This window comes from Danio rerio, chromosome 9 (genome assembly GCF_049306965.1).
Source record: "Danio rerio strain Tuebingen ecotype United States chromosome 9, GRCz12tu, whole genome shotgun sequence".
Classification (NCBI taxonomy): domain Eukaryota; kingdom Metazoa; phylum Chordata; class Actinopteri; order Cypriniformes; family Danionidae; genus Danio; species Danio rerio.
In genome coordinates, this window is record NC_133184.1 from 39,732,729 (window position 1) to 39,755,996 (window position 23,268).

General features: G+C 33.7%; 2 protein-coding genes across 6 annotated transcripts in view; both read right to left on the reverse strand.

Moving 5' to 3' along the window:
• adcy5 (adenylate cyclase 5) overlaps nt 1–3,688 on the reverse strand; it is a 153,953-nt gene extending 150,265 nt beyond the window's left edge. For 4 of the 5 annotated variants that reach the window (XR_012384996.1, XR_012384995.1, XR_012384994.1 and 1 more), the window contains exon 1: nt 995–3,688. Coding sequence is in view for 2 of the 5 variants with exons in the window: in XM_068223425.2 (XP_068079526.2) it covers nt 995–1,918 (924 nt within the window). In the remaining 3 variants the exon portion in view is untranslated. 5 annotated transcript variants of the gene reach the window in all.
• Nucleotides 3,689–9,505: 5,817 nt separating this feature from the next.
• On the reverse strand, nt 9,506–22,955 carry hacd2 (3-hydroxyacyl-CoA dehydratase 2). Its single transcript, NM_199861.2, has 7 exons — nt 22,750–22,955; nt 19,711–19,828; nt 16,997–17,015; nt 16,425–16,513; nt 13,595–13,716; nt 13,288–13,466; nt 9,506–10,880 (listed from the first exon to the last, which is right to left on the reverse strand). Exons 1-7 carry the CDS (start codon nt 22,872–22,874, stop codon nt 10,798–10,800), a joined length of 735 nt encoding a protein of 244 aa, NP_956155.2. The 5' UTR covers nt 22,875–22,955; the 3' UTR covers nt 9,506–10,797.
• Between the last annotated feature and the right edge of the window lie 313 nt (nt 22,956–23,268).

Consider the following 23,268-nt stretch of genomic DNA (forward strand, 5'->3'; position numbering starts at 1 on the left):
ATTGGGGCGAGTATATAGTGTATATATATATATATATATATATATATATATATATATATATATATATATATAGTAGTAAATATAGTATATTTCAATACTATATTGCCACAAGTGGCAATTTCACATCCATCACATCCATAATGGATAGACGTCAGATCCATAACCAAGCATTTTTCCTGTAATTCAAAAATCTTCAATAAAATAAAAATTTGTTTTGTTCATTAGAACAAACTCATCCTTTTGATTAGCAGTATTTGTTGGGTTGTGCAGCTCAATTTACAGAATTCCCATAAAGTAGGTGGTCTACTGTAAACTAGCAGACTTCTTTGGTCACATCCATAATCAAATGCATGTTTATTTTCCTCATTTAAAATACAAAATATGTTTACAGATTGATATTTCTTTGATCCCATAACTCTGTGATGAGTTGTTTTGGAAGACATAAACAGATGTTTCAATATAAATGTTAACATATATTTTCTATGTGGGTTCATGTTTTGAGTTAACTCCAAATCTCACATCCATAACTCTGGAATTGAGAGTGAATAAAAACAACATACAGAATCAAAGCGCTACCCATACATTTCATGACCAAAAACACTTTTTTGTTGTACTGCTAAAAAAGGTCACATCTTGGATGACCCTAGTAATGTTGTAATGTTAATTTTGATATAAAACAGCCATTAAAACAAATCTACTACACTCTATTACAAATGGAAAACACGGAGTGGAGCTGGATCAAAGGAATCACAGAACACACAGGTGAAGGTGAATGAAAGTTGCTCCTCTCCACTTACATTGTTTGGTCCAGACCCTGTTGATTCTAGCAAAACTTGATGTTTTTAGTAATTCTAGCAGGAAAGTATGCCCGTCTGACTTTCCTCGTTATTAATTTCTTTACACAAATCTCGTATGTGTAAACAGTCAGAACCGCATGGCTTCTAAAAAAAAGAGGTTAACCCAAGCAATAAAGCAATGACAGCGCTTCACTCACCTGCTTCCACAAGAAGACGTCCATGTCGTTTAACCTCCACGAGATGAGCACATGAATGGCAGACAATATAATCCCAGTGATCACCGCCGCTCTCATCCGCACCGGCAGAAGCGTGTAAATGACGTGGATGAAAAACACGGTCCACCAGATGCCTTCAGACGCGCTCCGCGGCTTGACGAACAGCACGCCGACTACCTGCACGGCCAGCACCAGCAAAATCAGCAAATAACAAACTATCCACATGTGATCCTGATGGAAGCCGTTCCTGTTGCACACCACCATCAGCGTGAGGATGAGCACGATCGCCGCGGTGAAAACCAGCACGTAGGTGAGCTGGCACATCCCTCCGGCGCAGTGGAAGCCCAGCATCACCGCGCACACCAGCACCAGCACGGCCATCAGCATCGTCAGGCTGCTCTGGTTCAGGCGGAAGAAGTAGCGCTGGTAGAGCCTCTCCAACTTCTCCGACTGGAACTTCTTGGACCTGAAAATCTGCATCACGCTGTTGCAGCACGCGCTCATGGAAAAGTTCACTTCAGGCATGAGCTCCTCCTCTGGTTTGGACTTGGTTCTCCTGTCCTCCAGACCCAGCTCCACGGATTTGGGTCTCACTTCTCCATCTCGGTACCTCGGGGACGATCGGTTGTTGTTGCGGCTCTCCTCGCCTTGTTCCTGCCAGGCGGACTTGGATCTGAAGCTAACCCGGCTGACGGTGGTCGTGGCTCGGCCCGGTTGTCGCTCGAAGTCATCGTCCTCTCTCCAGCGACTGTTGGACCGTATGAGCTTTTTGCAGGAGGATCTGGCCGAGTATGGACATCCGTTCGCCACGGACTCAGACTCGCCCCAAGCGGATCTGTGCTCCGTCCCTCCCCTCAGTCCAGGAGCGCCAGCGCCGGGTGGGCTCACGCTGTTAGATCTGGACATGATCTCGATTATCACATACAGCAAATGAACGCAGGGTGCGAATTACGCAGGGTTTCACTTCCTAATGAAGATTTTAACACGCAAGAAAGAGGATCGAAAGGGGTAGGAGTTCAGTATTCAAATAAAGTAGCCGCAAAAGTTAGTGCACTAAATCCTCTTTGCTTGTTTTAATAACAGTTTGTGTTGAACTTCTTGTCATTACTACACAAACATATCTGATAATGTTCAAATACAGGCTCCATTGAACACAATAAATTACTTGCGCGCTGTATAAATAGAAAAGTCAAGTCATGTCCCCTCATAAATAAACTTTCAACTGATATTAGCCTCATTTGTGGAGCAAGTTATAGTAAAGCCATTGCCAATTGAAGTCAGCTGGTGATTTAAACGATTAAAAGTAAACTAAAGTTATCTGTAAGGTAAGGACTGGGATAACAAAAGTGACCCGATGAGTTTGCATTCTCCTTTATTTCCTAATTAGGAGCGATGTAAAGTGGGCAAGATTATGGCAGCCAAGCCCTCTGAGATACAGAAACACGTTTTGCAAATCAAACCGCTCATATCTACATCATTATGCACACAAGGATGGCTTTGTAGAAGTAATTAAATATACAAAGTAGTCATTTGGGATGCATCCTCAGGTGGGTAAAGTATCAGAGGACGGCAGAGGGAGTAATTGTGCGCCACTTTTCAGTTCATAAAAACACAAACCTCTGGATACATTTCGAGGGGGGTTAGAGGGGCATTGGCGCCTCTAATTAAGGCTGAATAACCCAGAGGAAATTAAAACGGTTATGAAATACAGTATTTTAATTAAGGACGGCTGTATACGTTTCAAAGGTTTCAGCACTAGCTAATACAGTTCGATAATTCAGCGCATATCGTTACCTGTCGCCAAACAGTCGCGTTCGCCAGATGAGGAAACCATAACAACACGCGACCCTCGAGCGTTATGTCCACAAAACATCGTCACTTTACTATTTCTATCAAATGTGTCACAAAAACTCAAGTGTTTTAAAACTTAAGCCCTGACAACAATTGGCGTTCCCGCGAGACCAACTTCAAAAGACTGAAAAATGTAACGATTTATCAAAATTAATTCAAAACAAACCCCCCTAAATCGCTTTAAAATACTCCACCCACTCTCGAAGTCACTGTATAATTCGCACACTGCTTAAGATAGCCTTATTTCGACCGAATCATCGTGAACTGACCCCTCACCCATCACGCCAGACCTCCGCGTTTTCGTGACAGGAGCAAATAGTGTCCGCGAAAGTGTGGTTTGGCCAGAGCTGAGAGCGCGGAGCACGACTCCATGGTGCGCGCGCATTGATGCATTGATCCACGCAAGATGTACACCTGTGAATATGTGGTCGCAGCCCACTAGATGGTGATTACATGATCACGATTGCTGCGAAGACCTCAGCTTTCCGACACTCCTGCATGGCAAGTTGCGTCAACCCGAGATGACCTCACAAAGTGTCCTTTGGTGACGGAGTCTTCATTCGTGCTGTGCAGATAGGGATCTCCAGTGCTCCTGATGCAGTAGCAGCAACATCATCATCACCATCAGCGCTGGCGTCTGGATGAGGGATGAATTGTCACGCCACGAGAGCGTCAAATCCGCCCTGCTTGGTCAGAGCCGCGTGCTGGAAGTGCCGGACAGGCTGCACGTCCTTCCCCTGCGGATTCTCAACACCCAAACCCATAGAATTGATTAAGCGTTATCATCCGTTTTGGTGCTTCTTCTCTTTGTATTGCCATTCAACCAAGTATGATCTTTAGACCCCGCCTTATGCACGGTCCTATTGGCTGCTCAAGTTGCCAATCAAGTGTTCTATTGGTCAATGTGAACGTCAGTACGTGGTGATTTGGATAAGTGGGCGGGTCTACCCACACAGCTGTATGTAGGGAAGCGTGAGGGAAAAAATGTTTGTTTGTTTGTTTGCTTTTCTATTATTAGAGCAATTTAATATAACAGTAAGTAAATAACTGTTACAAATAATATGTATTTTGTCAAACACATTTCAGGAAAAATCGTAGGAATATAATGTCGTTGTTGACAATTTGCCTATGTTTAAAATCTAAATATTAAAATATCCTGCATGTTATAGTAATTTTTTCTTGTCTGGAATTACTTTGAACTAGGTGATTAAAGCTAAAGAAATGTACTAAAATCCTGCTGGAAGTTTGTTAACTTATATTGGTTTCTTAGATTCCTTGCGGACATTCTTACATAAAATGTTTATTTGTTTTTCTACTCTCAGAATAAAATAACAATTTAATATAACAGTAAGTAAATAAATGTACTAAATAACAATAATTTTGTCAAACACATTTTAGAAATAACCGTAGACATATATTGTCTTCGTCAACAATTTGCCAGAGTATAAATTTAAAATATAAAAATTTCCTGCATGTGTTAATTGTTTATTGTCTGGAATTACTTTGAACTGGGTAATAATAACTAAAACTGCACTTTAATTCATCTGTATTTCTATAGCAGTTTTACAATGTAGATTGTGTCAAAGCCGCTTAACATAGAAGGTTATAGTAAATTGAAACTGTGTAAGTTCAGTTTTCAGAGTTGAAGTTCAGTTTAGTTCAGTTGAGTCCGGTTTAATTTTCACTGCTGAAAGTCCAAATACCGAAGAGCAAAACTATCAATGTGCACACAAATCCTGTACCATGCAAGCCAGTGGCGAGTGGCGAGGAATAAACTTCAAACAAACATTAAAAAAAAATGTCAGAATAAAATTAAAATTTAATATAACAGTAAGTAAATAAATATAATAACATTTATTTTGTCAATTTTGGCAACGTATAAAATCAAAATATTCAAATATCCTGCATGTTATAGTATTGTTTCTTGTCTGGAATTACTTTGAACTGGGTAATTAAACCTAAATTTTTGTACTAAAATCCTGCTGAAGTTTGTTATCTTATATTGGTGTCTTAGAATTCTTGTGAACATTCTCACATAAAAAAAATGTTTATTTGTTTGTGTGTTTGTTTGTTTTTCTATTCTCATAATAAAACAAAAGTTAAATATAACAGTAAGTAAATACATGTAATAAATAACATTTATTTTGTCAAACACATTTAAGGAATAATAGTAGACATATAATGTCATTGTTGACAATTTGGCAGAGTATAAAGTCAAAATGTTAAAATATCCTGCATGTGATGGGAATTGTTTCTTGTCTGGAATTACAGTACTTTGAACTTGGTAATAATAACTACAAATTGCACTATAACCCTGCTGGAAGTTCAATATCAGACATTTGTTTCTTAAAATCCTTGTGGACATTCTCACATGAAGAATGTTTGTTTGTTTGTTTGTTTGTTTGTTTTTCTACACTCAGAATGAAACAAAAAATATTTTAAACAGGAAGTAAATTAATGTAATAAATAACATTTATTTTGTCAAACGCATTTCAGGAATAATAGTAGGCCTATAATGTCGTCAAGGATTTGGCAACGTACAAGATCAAAATATTAAAATACCCTAGATGTTATAGTAATTGTTTCTTGTCTGGAATTACGTTGAACTGGGTAATTAAAAAAAATTGAACTAAAATCCTGCTGGAAGTTTGTTATATTATATTGGTTTCTTAGAATCCTTGTGGACATTCTCACATGAAGAAGTTGTAGTCTTTTACTGGAAATACTGTAGTGATTTTGAACCATACTAGAGTAAAGTGTATAAAACTGTATATTATGGTATTTGTGGGTTCATTTTGCTGCGGCGACCCCTGATGAATAAAGGGAATAAGCCGAAAGAAAATTAATTAATATTATGGTATATTTACAACATTTTGTTATTGAATTTTACAGCATATTGTAGTGTTAACAAACTATTTAACTACTGCTAACTGTGGTGTTTTGTAGTATAATAAAGTTCCTTTGATATATTCATAATATTCTTTGAGTATAATATACCCTAATTGTAGAAAATATCTGTTGCTTGTTTATAGAATTATCACAGCACATCAATTCAATATGGTTCAAAAACAATGTACTATTTACTATATATTATTACTTTAGTATTTTTTCATGAGGGTTGTGATTATTTTTTTAATTATCTCCCTATCCAGTGGGATCTCACTTGATTTTTAGAATCTTATTTAGGACATTGTGATGTTTTTAAAAAATTTAATTATTTTATCATAATTAATCATAATTGATTTATAATCTTATTCTAATGCTTAATCTAATTCTAGTATAAAAAGAAATCATAATAATTAAAGAAATCATGCTGCAAACATCAATATTTGTATTGTTAAAGGTTAATTCAGCACAGTTGTGATGAAAAATTTTCACAAGATAAAGTAAACATATTTATAAAATCATGTTTAGGATTTTGAAAAGTGTCACAATGAATTCCGGACCTGAATAGGAACCCATTTTGCTCCCAAAAAAAATCCTGTAGATTGAATCCTATAGTAATGGCTCCAAAACGTTTTACAGAAAACATCATGCTTTATGATGATATATGATGACTGAGAAATGTAGTTTATATGTGTGTATTGACAAGACTGAGTCTTTTCAGCTGAGACTTTTGCAGTTGTTTATCATCCCGTTGAGACTTCTTTATTTATATATTTCAAACACAGGATCTTATCAAGGCGATAGCTGTGTGAAGAGAATTAAACTTTTCTGTCACAGTCTGAAAGGACAAAAGATCTCGCTGTTTGCAGTCAACAGAGTCATGCCTCCCCTGCTTTTTTCATCATAGGTCTCATGACTCCCTGCTTAAAACAGATGAAATGCTGAGATACAAACCCTGAGGAAATTCGCTTTTAGGCTTTGTTTTTTTCACACTTTTTTAACGCTCAACAGAATCTCGTTCTTTCAGGTCTTGTTGTTTTCAGGTTCAAATGATCAATTCCAAAATAGTCAAATCTGTCTTTAAATTGTATAATTTAACAATGTCATTTCAATGTAAGGATATTATAGATAAGACAGCAGGCTTTATACAACTGTTTTATACTAGAAAGCTTATTTTATACCACTGTGTTATTTCAGCTTAACCAACTTTTCTAAATAACAAATAAAACTGCAAAGAAATGTATAGTTCCAATGACAATAAAATATTTGTCTACTTATTTACAAGTATATATTTGTTTTTTATTTAAAGGAATGGTTATTTTATGAAAAAACTTGAATGTATTTGACACAAGAGGATGACAGTATTTTTCATATGGCTGAGCTGTGGTTTTTGGCAAATGTATTAGCCTATTCGGCATTAAGTAAATTAAAAAAGAAACATACGTTAGCTCTTAAGAGTAAAATAAAAATAATAATAATAATTTGAAATAAGTTCTGACAAAATTTGCTGATAAATAGATGCAGGTAATTGTATTCTGCCCTTTTTCTGAATTATCCTTTCTACAATATTTAGAATTTATATAATTACTGATTTTTAAAAAATTGCTTACAGACATCTTATTTTATAAAATTGTTCATCTGGCTTTTGCAACAAACTAAGAAAAATATTAATTTCTTTTTAGAGTATAAAGTACTGTGCATGTCTTAGATCCCCGGTAACGTTTGTTGTTTTAGTGAGGGTATAATTATTTAAAATTCTCTATATTAAAAACAACCAGAAAATACAAGTTCCAGTTGGATTTTTTGGATCTGAAGGAACGAGTTAGAGGAAGATGAAAGAATGTATAAAAAATACTGGTGTTTCTGTTTTGGTTTGATCTGTAAGTCTGGCATTTGATGGGATTGAGAATGCTGAAAAGTACAGACAGGTTATAATTCGTCATGCAAATCCTACGTGAAAGCACCTAATTTTTAATAGTTTTATTTTTCAGCATGATAATGATCCCTAACACACTGTTAATGTAATGAAATCATATTTGGAGAGTAAAACAGCTGATGAAACAAAGACAGTCATGAAATGGCCTTCACATTCAGTCCAGACCTGAATATTACATAAGGTTTGTATATTGGCAATATTATATGCAGTACGAGATTCACCAGGAGAGCACTGTCCCCGGGTAGAAAGAAATAAATGCTTTGTGTAAAATTGTCTTTTTTACTTGCTCCATCCACTATTTTGGATTTCATTTATTGAATCAGTCACATACACTGTGCAAAAGTCTTAGGCCCCCAGTTACATTTGTACTTTTAGTGATGGTATAATACGCTTCTTCTCATTCTCTTGATTAAATACAACCAGAAAATACAGGTTCAAGTTGGATTCTTTGGCTCTAATTGTTTAAGACATGAAAGAGAGTTGGAGAAAGATAAAAGAATGAATGAGAAATAGTTTCTGAGAAAAATAAAGTTTCTGTCTTGGTTTGATCTGCATTTCTGCCAGAGCTGTTGTCAATATTGCCAGAATCGATGGGAATGTGAATGCTGAAAAGTACAAATAGGTTATAATTCGTCATGCAATTCCTTCTAGAAAGCACCTAATTTATAATAGTTTGATTTTTCAGCATAATGATCACTAACACACTGCTAATGTAATGAAATCATATCTAGAGAGAAAAACAGCTGATGAAACCCAGACAGTCATGAAATGGCCTCCACAGAGTCCAGACCTAAATATTAAATAAAGTATGTATAGTCAATATTAAATGCAATATAAAATTCACCTGGCGAGAAAAATAAAGATAGAACATGCTAAATCTAAGAGGAACTCTGAGAAATGCTAAAATATGTTTGATATTAGCACATCATTTCATAAAAGACTAAACAAAAAAAGTTGTTGCTTGGTGGTAAACAGGTCACGTTAAACAAACTTTTGATGCTAGTCTTTTGATTCCAAATGTAGTTTTGTTCTGAATATTATGTGAATTTCCCATATTTTCTGTTTGTATATTATAGTTCACCCAAGAGTAATGGCCCTGCACTTGTTCCATACCTTTTCGTGCAAAAATCTTCGACTTCTAATGCTGGTGGTGGCCTGAGACTTATGGACAGTGAGTATATATGTTCCAATTAGAAAGACAGTACATTTAAAGAAATAAGTTGAATTTGACACAAACAATTACGATGTTTTTCCCAACAATTCTGATCATGTTTTTTTTTTTTTAAAGCAGAATGCATTAGCTTGTAAGCAAAAAAAAAAAAAAAAAACCTTTTAATTTCTGACACAATAATTTTTAAACCTATAAATCTGACATTTTAAAATTTGAACAAACTCATTTCAAACTGTGCTTATGTGTTGGATTATGAAGTTTATAATATATAATTGTTTTATAAAATAAGCCTATTTTATCAGATAGTGTTCTACTTTACAACCTTTCTAAATTACAAATATAGCACAATAAATAAGAGGCTTATAAGTTTGTGGAATAAATTAAATTTGCTTAGCAATTTAGACACGGTGACAGTTTTTAAATATGGTTAGAAATAAATAAACACCCAAAATCAATCATTAGCCCTTATTAGTGTATCTGCCAGAACATAATATGTTAGGGGTCATGAACAGATCTCTACTGCCATCATGTGAAGGAAAAGTGAACTTGGTAACCTGATGTCCACTAGAGGAAACATAATAAGCAAACACACCCACCTAAAGTGAAATATCTGTGTATTTGAAGCACAAATGCATCAACACAGACTGGCTTTGCTTCCCATGTCATGGTTTATTGTAAATATATATCATTGTATTACTATTCATACAAAGTTTGCTGGTCCCATGCAGATCTTTAATATCAAAAGCTTGACAATGTTGGCGTTTTAGATCGAGTTAAGGGTCATGCTTCAACAAACCAAGGTCTAGCCACAGCACTTGGACATGCAGTGTTATTTAAAGTTGCACTCCAGCTTTTCACAAGCATTCATTCAGCATCCCATGCTAATTCGTCATGAACAGGCTTACCAAAAGACTCTATCTGTGCAATAGTGTGGCTCGCACTTCATTATATATGGGATTCATTTGCATTGAGAGGGGGGCAGGGGGGCTGAAGTTGGCGGTTCACAATTAGGCAGACGCGCAATGAAGCATTAAAAATCTCAACTCTCAGGTTTTTCCTCCACATTATTAGATTTGACTCATTGGAAAAGCATGACTGGAGGCACTCGAATCCAATTGGCTCCTGTAGCTCTCCTCACAAGCTCCAAAAGTGTCAGGAGTTTCCTCTTTTTTTTTTTTTTTTTTTACGACAGAAATGCACATCTAGTACATTAGTAGCATTGACTGTAGATCCGACCCAGCAACTCGGAGGATTTCTTTGGGTTATTCACCTCTTTTTCTGCGCAAACGGCCACAAACCAACAATATATATCCAATACTGAATAAAACAACCGATTAACATTGATCCTTTAGGAAAGCACAGCACAAAACAAAAGAAAACACTAACAGTAATCATAATGGGAATCAGTAGACACGCTAGTAGTGTGAAAGTCAAGTACGGCTTGAGTCATTAAACACTCAAAGTATAAAGGAATGAACTAAGTGAGATATTGAAATCAATTTAGATTCAATACAGTGTAAAGAACGCACTACACATGAGAATCATGGGACGTTTCTTCTGGTAAAAGCCAGCAGATGCAGCTAATTGCGTTTTGCCCTTTTTCTGAATGATACTTGCTACAATATTTGGTCAGTAATTCTACATTTAGAATTAATTTTTAAAAAAGTCACAAGGTAGCGGATGTATTAATATGATAAAGACATTCCCCTTCCTCTAAATTGAGGCAAAGCCATTTGTGTAAGTTACATGAACCCTAAAAAGAATCACCAACTGCTACAGTTCTTGACCAAAATAGTATTGTTAACAATCGTTCTGCATAACTGGCCTGTTCTAATCGCCAAGGAGGCCTTTTCTTCTTAAATTTTTTTTCCAGAATCTGTGAAGTGTGGCTTTTAAAGGTTGTCCGCTTGTTTCTGCTTTCTGTGCAATCAGTCCGCTTGGTTATTCCACTTTGCTGTACTCCTCCACGTGACCCAGAACTTTCTTCCTCTGGCGCATCATGTGGAAGTAGAGCTGAGGGAATACTGTAGAACACAAAGACGGTCATTAACATGAACAGAGCGCTTCATTCACTGGACAAGAATGAGCTTCGAGAGATTCTGTAGCTGTATAAGATCAACTGAGCAATCCGATTATTTACAGATGAAGATATCATAAAGTATTCTGAGAAAATATGATGTGCAGGGCCAGATTTACTAACAGCGCAAATCAGCTTTTGGTGTTAGAAGCAGTTCTGAAAGAAAATACAATCAAAAGACACATGGTTATTTTTGCATCTGACTCATAACATAATTTTTTAGAGACAATTTATTTTGAGAGGGAAAAAGTTACAGACGAAGAGTATTTAAATCAATCAAGTTAACTTAAGATTGCTCAGTCAGTTTACTGGTAATCTATTTTCACCCTGTCATGTTAAAATAGCTGCTGTGAGGAGAAAAAAGCAAAAAAACACAACGAGTGTGGAAGAAAATAGACATTTACTTAAAATACCTGAAAACCATGTTTTCCGAACATAGATTTGAAGAAAGAAAAATTTGCCCTCCTGTTGAAATTAAACTATTTTTAAAATATTTCGTAAGTGGGCGACATGGTAGCTCAGTGGTTAACACTGTCATCTCACAGCAAAAAGGTCAGTGGTTAGAGCCCCGGCTGGGTTAGTTGGCGTTTCTGTGTGGAGTTTGCATGTTCTCCCCATGTTCACGTGGGTTTCCTACAGGTGCTCGTTTCCCCATCCGTCCAAAGGCATAAATTGGCCTTGGTGAATGGAAGTGTATGGGTGTTTCTTAGTGTTGGGTTGCAGCTGGAAGGGCATCCGCTGCGTAAAACATATGCTGGATAAGTTGGCGGTTCATTCTGCTGTGGCGACCCCTGATTAATAAAGGGACTAAGGCGAAGGAAAATGAATGAATGAACGCATGTTTCTCATTATTTCATGTTTAGTAGAGTAAGGACACTTTTAATATTTTCTATTATATTTTTCTTCTGGAGAAAGTCTTTTTTCTTTTAGTCAGGCTGGAATGAATATAATTTGTATATTTAAAAAGAATTTAAAAACTGCTATAATCAATATTATATCCCTCCCTTAAGAAATTATAAATTTTTTGATTGGCTACAGAACATTTATTGATTGAATTACCCTCGCTTGTCTAACTAACCTAATTAGCATAGTTCATCTTTTAAATCGAAACTTTAAGCTTAAAACAAGTAACTAGTAAACTAATATGTACTACCATCATGACAAAGAGAAGATGATTAGTTATTTAAACTATTATGTTTAAAAATGTTTTCAAAAAAATGCCTGAAAAACATTTTAAATTTCACAAGAGGGCTAATCATCATGTCTTCAACTGTATGTAGTTACATGACATTATTCTTATTTGTGCTTTTCCTGGTTTATTATTTTGGTCATTTTGAAGATTAGTTTTCAATTATGAATCTTTTTTTTTTTTTTTTTTTTTTTTTTTAAATCTTACGTTGTCTAAAAAAGCTTGGGATGACTTGGAATGCATGTGTATGTCTTTCCTTATCGCAAACACAACAGTAATTGTAGTGATGGCACTGCTTTGGATTTTTCGGGATTAATTATTGTGATCTCCCGACTGCAACAGAGAAATACAGGCAAATCTCTGTTGACTGATGGCTTTTTATGCCATTCAGCCTTATAATCTTAAAATGTCTGCAAAATCACCTGTTTTGTCATCACTTTAGATATTACGCTAGAGAATCATTCAAAGGCTAGGTCTAAAGTTAAGTTTTTAAAGTAGCAATGGTTTCTGCTGTTCTGACGTCAGCTGCTGATGTAAATGAATGGTAGAAGAAAGTAGTTCCTCATACACAAGAGTTTTTAGACTGTTGTGTTTGAATTTCTTTTATTATATACACGATTATGCCATCAAACTGTTGTATAAACACAATATCACACTCGTAGCAGTGCGATACGGCTGTATATCGTCACTGGTGGGACACCAAGGCACTTAGCCCACAGCCTAGTGTCAACGCACGCCTCCCTCCAGTGCTGATATACAGCCACATCACACTGCTACTCATGCGATGTAGCTCATTTACGCATGCATGTGTTGTCAAAAAAAACTATGAGATGTTAGTAAATGTTTTTCTATATTTGCATGTATTTTTTTAACTTACAGCACGTTTGTGCTCTCTCTGCTACTGTACACACATCTAAACTTCATTTTGAGAAGCGTGGATGCTCTATGAACATTTGTTATCAGTATCAGGTCATCAAACAAAGTAAGTGATGAGTGTACAAGCGCAATTTCCAAACAAAGACACTTGCTGCAATTCACTCAATGTCCACTGGTGTCGCCAATGACACGTTTCTGAGTTTAAATTCTCGCATCGTTACCTCGCACTACATTGCCCTTTTTCAATAAATCTGGCCCGTGATGTCTTAGTGCACAAGTTAATACGTACAGGGTATGTAGGAGATCATGACGAAGATGAGGAACGTGTGGTAGTCGAATGAGAAGTTGTACTTGTTAGGCAAGGTGATGGAGTAAAGCCCTGCTTTCTGCACATATGGCAGTGCGGCGTAGATTGTTAAAAGTTCCCCCATCACTCCCATCGGGTACAGCACAATAAAAAATGTGTACCTGTGAAAAAATTAAAGCATATTAAAACACACTGTCCGTTTCTGTTAATTGACTTGCCCTTGTCCTTTTTTCCTAATTTGCTTTGAATGAATGAATAAATGTGAATGTTAGTCAAAAAAGCCAGTCACCTTGCCCATTTGATAAGGTAAGGCAGGTGGTTGAGCAGGCTGAAGGTGTAGAAAGAGTATCGGATGATCTCAGTGACTGTCCAGGCCACCACAAAGAGGAGAACACTGTCTTCACTCTGGACCTGAAATGAGAGATTTAAGTCACCCAGAGACTACATAGAGCTCCTGTGCATGCCAGAAAATGTAGTAGAGGACCATGCGGTTATGTCTGCTATTGTTTAATCACCATTCACTGAAGCCACTCGGCACACAAAGATGGACAACTGAGAGCATCGGCAACGGAAGCACTTTAAAATGCATTAAGGCCCAGCAAAAAAAAAAAAAAAAAAAAAAAACTGGTTTCGGTATTACCTCTACACATGTACAGGCTTAAAAAGTAGTTTGGTTGTTTTAGCAACAGAAACATACACAGGCACACACGGACACTTTGTATATTAGTATTACTCTCCAGTTTGGATTCAGGCAGGTTTCTTGTAGAAATAACTTACAGAGCTATACACTTCAGCTCAGACTTCTTCCTCTGGGATAGACAATAAAAACTTGATTCTTAGTTTCAAAGAAGTTTGCAAAAAGTGATTGCAATAAATAACACTGTTGACCACTGTACAATTTATATCTCCTGTTGAAATTTGCTAGAGCCACAAGATGGCAGTGAACTAGAGCTAATAAGACAAATTAGATTGCTCATCTTAGAACAGGGATGTTAATGATCAAGATTAGTTTGAGGTATTTTTGGCATGATAATAACCATGATAATTATTATTAGATTCCTTAACATCATGACATGATCATAAAAAGTTCATCTGAACTATTTCACAAGTTGTTTTACTGAAACTGAAAACTATTTGTAAAAAAATATGTTAACGAAATAAGTGTAAAATAAAATACATGCTTAATAATTGAAATTTAGTGCATCCAACAAGCCAATTTGTGGTTCGTTTATTTATGACAACCAAGATATAGCTGATTTTGTTTCTTTGGTAAGAACATTTAAAAAGATTTTTAAGTCAAACCTAGTCCTTGGTGATTCATAAAATACAAGTAAACTGCTACAGGCAAAAAAATAAAAAATAAAAAGTAGCTGTTGACTTGCAGTGTATGCACCACAAAGGACCAAGGTTTCAGCTAAAAATCTTCTTTAATGAAATGTTTTTTAAAAGTCACCCAAATATTTAATGGTCTGAATTAAGAGCTAATTTAGATTTTGGTGTCACCTGTCTTTTTAAAAACCTTAAATAAAAATAAGTAAATAAAATAATAAATCTGAATCAAGTATTAAATACTACTCAACACTAGTTCTAAATACTAATACAAACAAACAAACAAATAAATAAATGCATTTGAAATACAAAGTGTTTTAAAATACTAGTAAAATAAAAGTTTTAAAAATACTAAATACAATAAAAATAAACAAATAACTAGAGCATATATTCTCTATATATTCTCTACATCTACAAACCTCTATATATTTTTGTCAAAACAAAATGAATACCAGTAGCTGTTAACTTGCAGTTTATGAATCAAAAAGAACCCAATTTTAGCTTAAAATCTTAAATGAAAATATTTTTTAAAGTCACCCACATATTGGATGGCCGGAATTATGAGTACATTTATTTACATCTTATTGAAAACCTTAAATAAAATAAAGAAATAAAATAAAGTTAAAACTGAACAAAATATTAAATACTACTAAAAACTAAATCAAAATACTAATACAAAAAAATACAAATAAATAAATAAATAAATAAATTCATGCACTTGAAATATAATTTTTTACATTTTCTTGAAAATTACTGAAGCTTTAAAATACTATTACTATAAAAAACATGAATAACTCTATGCTATATGCTAATGCTATATATTCTCTACCTCTACATCTTTCTAGATATGTTTGGCAAAACAAAATTAATACCAGTAGCTTGCAATTTATGAATCACAAAAGACCAAATTTTTAGCTAAAAAATCTTTAAAAGCGAAAAAAATTTAAAAGTCACCCACATATTGGATGGCCTAAATTTTGAGTACATTTAAATTTTTGGGTGATCAATAATTTTTAAAACCTTAAATAATAAAATTGTTTAAATATAAAGAAATAAAATAATGTTTAGAGCTGAAGAAAATCTTAAATACTACTAAATACTTTTAAATAAATAAATTAATTAATTAATTTTCAATAAATAAATAACTAGATAAATAAATATATACATAAATTAATTCAAAAATAAATATATGCATTTGAAATATAATTTTCACATTTTTAAAAATTATTGAAGCTTTAAAATACTAAATACTATAAAAACATAAATAACTCTAAAACAACTCTATATATTCTCAACCTCTAACTCTATATATCTCTATATATTTTTGGCAAAACAAATTTAATACCAGTTAATGGCAGTTTATGTATCACAAAAGACCAAATTCTCAGCTAAAAATATTTAATGAAAAAAAGTCACCCACATATTGGATGGCCTGAATTATGAGTACATTTCAATTTTTGGGTGATAAATCTTACTAAACAGCTTAAATAAATATAAAGAAATAAAATAAAGTTTAAAGCTAAAGAAAATCTCAAATACTACTACAAAACCTGATCAAAATACTAATACACAAAAATACAAATAAATAAATGATTTAATTAACTAATTACTAATAAATAAATAGATAAATTAAATAAATATTAAATAATTAATAATTATATGCATTTAAAATATAAATATAATTTTAACATTTTTAAAAATGACTGAAACTTTAAAATACTAAATACTATAGAAATACATAAATAGCTAAAATAACTCGTATAAAACCTTTAAGTTAAACACAAACTTACTTCTCTAACACTGTGTGTCACTGCCCAAGTAAGAAACACCCGTGACATCACCTGGAATCCAGTCAGGACCACAGAAGAGGGAACGATTCCTACACAAAACGTCAAATGTTAGGTAAAGTCAAAATCATAAAATCCATAACATGTACATCTATTCAGAGCAATTATGCACAGAGAAAATGAGAAATAAAAAATGCATTATATTACATATTAAGAGATAAAAAGACACAAATGAATGAATATAATAAAATCCTTTAGACATATACTGTAGGGGTGGTTGCGATATAACAGAGGGTGCTGCAGGATTGGTTGTTTGCACAGGGAAAGGTCACATTAAGCTTTAAGTCCCAGATAATGAGGTGTGGACTGTGAACCCTGCGCTCCACGGGTGCAGTGAAACTCTTTATCACATTATTACTGTCAGACTGGCAGAGAAAGCAGCAGCCTCACTGACGGTGGCACTGCCGGGTTAAAAAAAGCTTCCCTTGTATAGACAAGCTGATCTATATACTTCACCGAGAGCATATTTATAGTCAAACTTAATAAGATACTGATATAGCAACTGGTGCACTTACCCACGGCACAATGCAATATCTGTGAAGAAAGAAAAGAACAAACATTATAAAGTGTACTACCCCTCAAGGAATGATCATTTTTAGCAAATAAATAATCTAATTTAACAACCCTCTAGGGTGAATCAAATATTTGTGCAATAAGACAATTTACAGATTTATATTTGGAATTAGACTGAGCACAGAAAAAATGTAATAATAAAAAATAAAAGTATTTTTATTCTACCATTGGTAGTTCTGTAACAAACTAAGTTGTTAAGATTTTTGAACATGCCATGCTTGGTATGATTTATTATTATATATGTACCATTTATTTAATTAGAAATCCAAAAAATAAAAATAATACTACAGCTAAAAATAACTGTTATTATTTTAAAGTGTCATTTATTCTTGTGATGAAAAAGCTGAACATCAGCAGTCATTTTTTGCAGTGACAAAATAGTACTTTTTATTATTTACCATTTGTAATTACTATTAGTAATTATTATTATTATTAATTACTTTTTTATTATACTATTATTAATATTATTATTATTATTATTATTATTATTATAAGAAAAGTTCTTTATGAATACATTTACAATTGTAATTTATTAATTCATTCATTTTCCTTCGGCTTAGTCCCGTTATTTATCAGAGGTCGCCACAGCGGAATGAACCACGAACTTATTCAGCATATGTTTGACACAGCGGATGCCTTTCCAGCTGCAACCCATCACAAAAAACAACCATACACACTCATTCACAAAGATACACTGCAGACAATTTAGCTTACCGATGTTTTTGGACTTGCGGAAACCAGAGCACACGTGCAAAAACGGGGAGAACATGCATACTCCCCACAGAAATGCCAACTGACCCAGTCAGGGCTCAAATGAGCCACCTTCTTGCTGTCAGCCGATTGTGCTAGCATCTGCACCACCATTTTGCCCATTGTAATTTATTATCATATTTAATACTTTTTATATTTACATATTTTTTTGTGCTGGGCAAAGATTAATCACTTTTAATCGCATCCAAAATATAAGTTTGACATAATATATGTGTGTGTGTATTATATATGTTTATTGTGTATAGGCAGGGGCGTAGCAACCGGGGGGATGGGGGGATACATCACCCTCACTTTTAGACACAGACCATCTAAAAACAGGTGATTAATAATTATATGAATGTAAACATTTGGATTTCATACCGAAAATATATCAAATATTAGTTACTGTTATCATGGCAAAGAAAAAATAAATCAGTTATTAGAGATGAGTTATTAAAACTTTTGTTTAGAATTGTGTTTTAAAAAAATCTTCTCTCCGTTAAACAGAAAATGGGAGAAAAAATTAAACAGGGGGGCAAATAATTCTGAATTCAACTGTATATACTAGGGCTGCACGATATTAGAAAAATTGAGATTGCGATTTTTTTTTTCCTGTGCTATAAATATATTGCCAAATAAATACAGTTTCACCAGATGACTTAAATAGTTCTATTTGCCAAGTCATTACTTTAGATGAATTGGTATGATTCTGTAGGGGAGTAAAATATAAATATATATATTTAGGTATTTTATTATATACATATAATAAACAAACTACAGTCATAAACACAGCACTTTATGGCATCTCAGCTTTCAGATACAGAAATTGAATTATGAAATGTAAAATAACACTGGACAGACTTCATCATATAAATAATTCAATAAAATCAATTTTTATTAAACTTTTTAATGCACAACTAAAAGTACGCTTTAAACTCTCTTTAAATGCTCACAATCACAGGCCCTAAAACACACACAGATGGTAAACTTTCACACTATTATGGTTCAATTCTGCAGAGACTCAACAAATCTAGTGTGTTTTACCAGGGGTTTTTGCTCATTTATAATCCTGACTCAACATTGCATGTTGTGTGATGTGACTATTGCAGATGCACACATTGCGATATCGATGCTCAAACTATATACTGTGCAGCCCTAATATATACATAATATACAGTTGAAGTCAGAATTATTAGCCCCCTTTAAATTTCTTTCTTCTTTTTAAAATATTTTTTAAATGATGTTTAACTAAGCAAGGAAATGTTCACAGTATGTCTGATAACATTTTTTCTTCGGGGGAAAGTTTTACTTGTTTTATTTCGGCAAGAATAAAAGCAGTTTTGAATTTTTTAAACACCATTTTAGGGACAAAATGATTAGCCCCTTTAAGCTAATTTTTTTTCTCGATAATCTGCAGAACAAACCAACATTATACAATAATTTGCCTAATTACCCTAACCTGCCTAGTTAACCTAATTAACCTAGTTAAGCCTTTAAAAATCACGTTAAGCTGTATAGAAGTGTCTTGAAAAATATCTAGTCAAATATTATTTACTGTCATCATGGCAAAGATAAAATGAATCAGTTATTAGAAATGAGTTATTAAAAGTATTATGTTTAGAAATGTGTTAAAAAAATCTGCTCTCCATTAAACAGGAATTGGGGATAAAAATAAACAAGCGGTTTAATAATTCAGGGGGGGTAATAATTCTGACTTTAACTGTATGTGTGTGTGTGTGGTGTATAATTATTGCCAAATCAAACTTTTATTTTGGATGCGATTAACTGTGATTCATATTTGCCCAGCACTGCTAAATTTATAACATTTTTATTAGTTATTTTTTAAAAGACTTATCACATTATTTTAAAAAACATATGCTGAATTGAATATCTGCAGCTCACTCACCTCAAGCAGTGCACCGGTCTGAAAGAATTTCAGGGGCTTCTCTATGGAGTAATAAAGCCCATGATAACTTCCTCTGGCGAGGTATGCTCGAACAAGACCAACAGCGATCACCAGCCACCTAAATAAGAAAAAAAACTCAGAATAAATCTGTAGTGCCACTTGCCCTTGCTTTGAGAAGGGCATTTCCGCAATGCATACAAACACTGAACTGCATGCAAATCTCAAGCAGAGCAGCTAACGGCCAGCAGTGGCAAGCAACAGTGTCATTTAAATACATCCAGCACATTCTGTACACACTAGACATTGTGAATAAAAGATTTATACATTTCTCTTCTGACTGTACACTAGATCTAATTGACATAAAATGATGAAGACATATAAAATTCTAAATCATAATACTAGCAAGAGCACATCATACGATAAAAACATAAACAGGTTTAGTATTTCAAAGTCAGGTTTAGAGTATAACAACAAACAGTACATCAGTGTTTAGATAATAATAGGTATTATCATGGTATAGTTCATATACTAGAGTTAATTAGATAGCATGAACTGGTGACCATTTTTGACTGCCTTTTGGATTACAATAGACAACATGAGAATGTAGCAAACCTGGTTTGGTTAGTTCTGCTAAACTGCATTGGAAAGTTCAATCCATCTAAGTGAATCAGTTTATTTTCAGTAAACCAGTTAAAACAAGTTTCTCTATTACAGTTGAGCCATTTCCAAATGATTCGGTTAATTTCAATTGCTTAAAAAGAACTACTGCAGAAGAACAATTCAACATTAAATTTGCTCTAGAGCACAATGTGAAAGCCAGTTTTCATAATGGCATTTTAAAAAATGTAAATAATTGTGACTTTTATCAAACAATTCTGAATTATATTATTAACTTAATATCTTGCATGACATACATTTATAGTAAGAAATTAGTTTGCATCTCACAGTATTTGAACAAAGCGTCAAAATAAGAAGCTTAACTTTCTTGAAGTTGTACATTTATACGCTTTCTAGAAATTATCTACTTACAATACTAACATTTATCCTCCAAATTATAAGATTTTCTTAAAATTACAAGTTGCATTTCTGAAGTGAAAAAACTGCAATTGAAACTAAACAAACAAATATAAGAGCAATTCTATGCAAATGTACCTTGCCATAAAAAAATTTAGTTTTCACTAAAATACGAAACCCATTTTCAAGTTTTGTAACCAATACTTTACAGTGCTTTAAAAATACTCAAAAATGCATCTGTCGTTGTTTTCAAACTATTATATTTGATTTGCCAAAGTCACACAAGTGGCAATTACACATCTGTCACATCCATAACAAAGCTTTTTCCTCATAAATGCAAAAATTTTAAATAAAATCAAATCGAAAAATGTTTGGGGGTTGTGTAGTTTAGTTCATAGAATTTCTACAAAGTATGTTGTAGACTGTAAACTCGCAGACTTTTTTTGGTCGCATCCATAATGTATGTTTATTTTCCTCATACAAAATATGGTGAGTTGCTCTGGAAAATATAAGCATGTTTCAATATAATCTTAACAAACACTTTCTATGTGAATTTATGTTTTGTGTTTTTACTGCAAATGTCACATCCATAACGCTGCAATTGCTCATATGTATATATATATATATATATATATATATATATATATATATATATATATATATATATATATATATATATATATATATATATATATAATCCTTTAATATACAGTTATACAGTTCCATTGTATAAGAATTTTTCTCTAGAACACTGACGAAAAATTAAAACTAAAAGAAGTGATTTTAACTAATTGTTTTGATACTTTCTTTAATAGAAATCCAGATGTATTGATTATTTTAAGGCAAAGTATACTCAGGAAGTATGTTTTATGCTTCACATTCAACATAAATGTGCTCAATATGTAAGATTTATCAACATTTACATTATGCTCATGTCAAAAAACCAGATAAGGGATTTAGAAACAAATCGACTGTATTGAATTGAAAAGTTGCCGAATTGGACATTATTATGCAACAGTTTCTGGTCAAAAAAAAACTAAAAAAAACTAAAAAAAAAAAAAAAGTGATTTTAATAAATAATTTGGATAATTTTATTAAAATTAATTATGTTTTTTCGATTTATTTAAGGCAAAACATACTCAGGAAGTAGGTTTTATGCTTCACATTCGCAATAAAAGTGCTCAAAATGTAAGGTTTATCAATATTTACATTATGCTCATGTCAAAGAAACATGAGTGATTTAGAAATAAATCGGCTGTATAAAATCATTATAATGCAACAGAATCTGGTCAAATAAAAACTAAAAGAAGTGATTTTAACAAATGATTTGGATAATTTTATTAATAGAAATCCATTATTTTTTTTTTTTTATTTAAGGCAAAGTATAGTCACAAAGTATATCCAATGCTTCACATTCGCCATGAATTTGCTAAATAAGCTTTACATTACATATGCTCATGTAAAAAACAACGATGAGTGATTTAGAAACGAATCGGCTGTCTCGAATCGAATCGATTAGTTCCTGAAACGGACATTATTGTGCAACAGTTTCTGGGTTACTAGGTCTAAGGTGCGCTTAATTCACTGCCTAGTCTAATGTCTACAAACTATACAAGGCTACATTCAAACTAACAAAGACACTAAATTCACTACAAGCCCTGTTACAACGCTGCCCAAACAAACCAGCGACTGTAAAACAAGAACAATGCATTCATGCAACAACAACCAATGCTCGCTGTCACCCATCACCAACCCTACGGCGAGTTAAATAAGCGATAATAGGCTTTACGTTACACCGCATTTGGATTGCACAGCAGACATGTGCAGAATAACTTTGTTGAAATGTTTCAGCTTTCAAATTAAACAGTGTTAAATAATACAATATAGACTCAATGGGGGAGGTGACCGCGATTCTGTCATACAGGCTGAAGAAATCCAACCATTCATTTCTGCTGTCACACACACACACACACACACACACGCTTGAAGAGAGAAGCACGGAAGCGCATTTGATTTCCACCATACCCTGCTGTCATAATCACGTTGTAAATGACCAGATATGCTGTGGCCAGTGTTCCGGGGCCCTTTTTCTTCTTGTGACCGGACTCACTGTGCGCTGTTTTGCTGGTCCCCATGGCAGGTGCCGACATGACTGAACTATCATTAGAAAGACTGGATCATCCAATGGTCCCGGTGGATAAAGGCGTGTGGCCTTGCTGACATGTAAAAAAGCTGCTTATGAATCCAGCGCCCTCTGGTGAGGACAGAGTGTAAACAATGCTTTGTTTTTTCAGTTACAGACTAGCGTCGTCTTTTTCGCAAGCATTTACATCAAATACAACTAAAATAATATGATTACAGTAATGTATGTGAATATATTGAGATTATTTAAAGTGAATTATGATGTTCTAGAAACATCTAAACTAGCCGCTAGATGGCAGTGCGAGTCTTGAAGTCAGAGCGCACTTCTGACTCAACCTATGCGCCTGTCTGAAATATAAACATATATATTTTTAAATATGCACAAGTATAATAATTTACTGG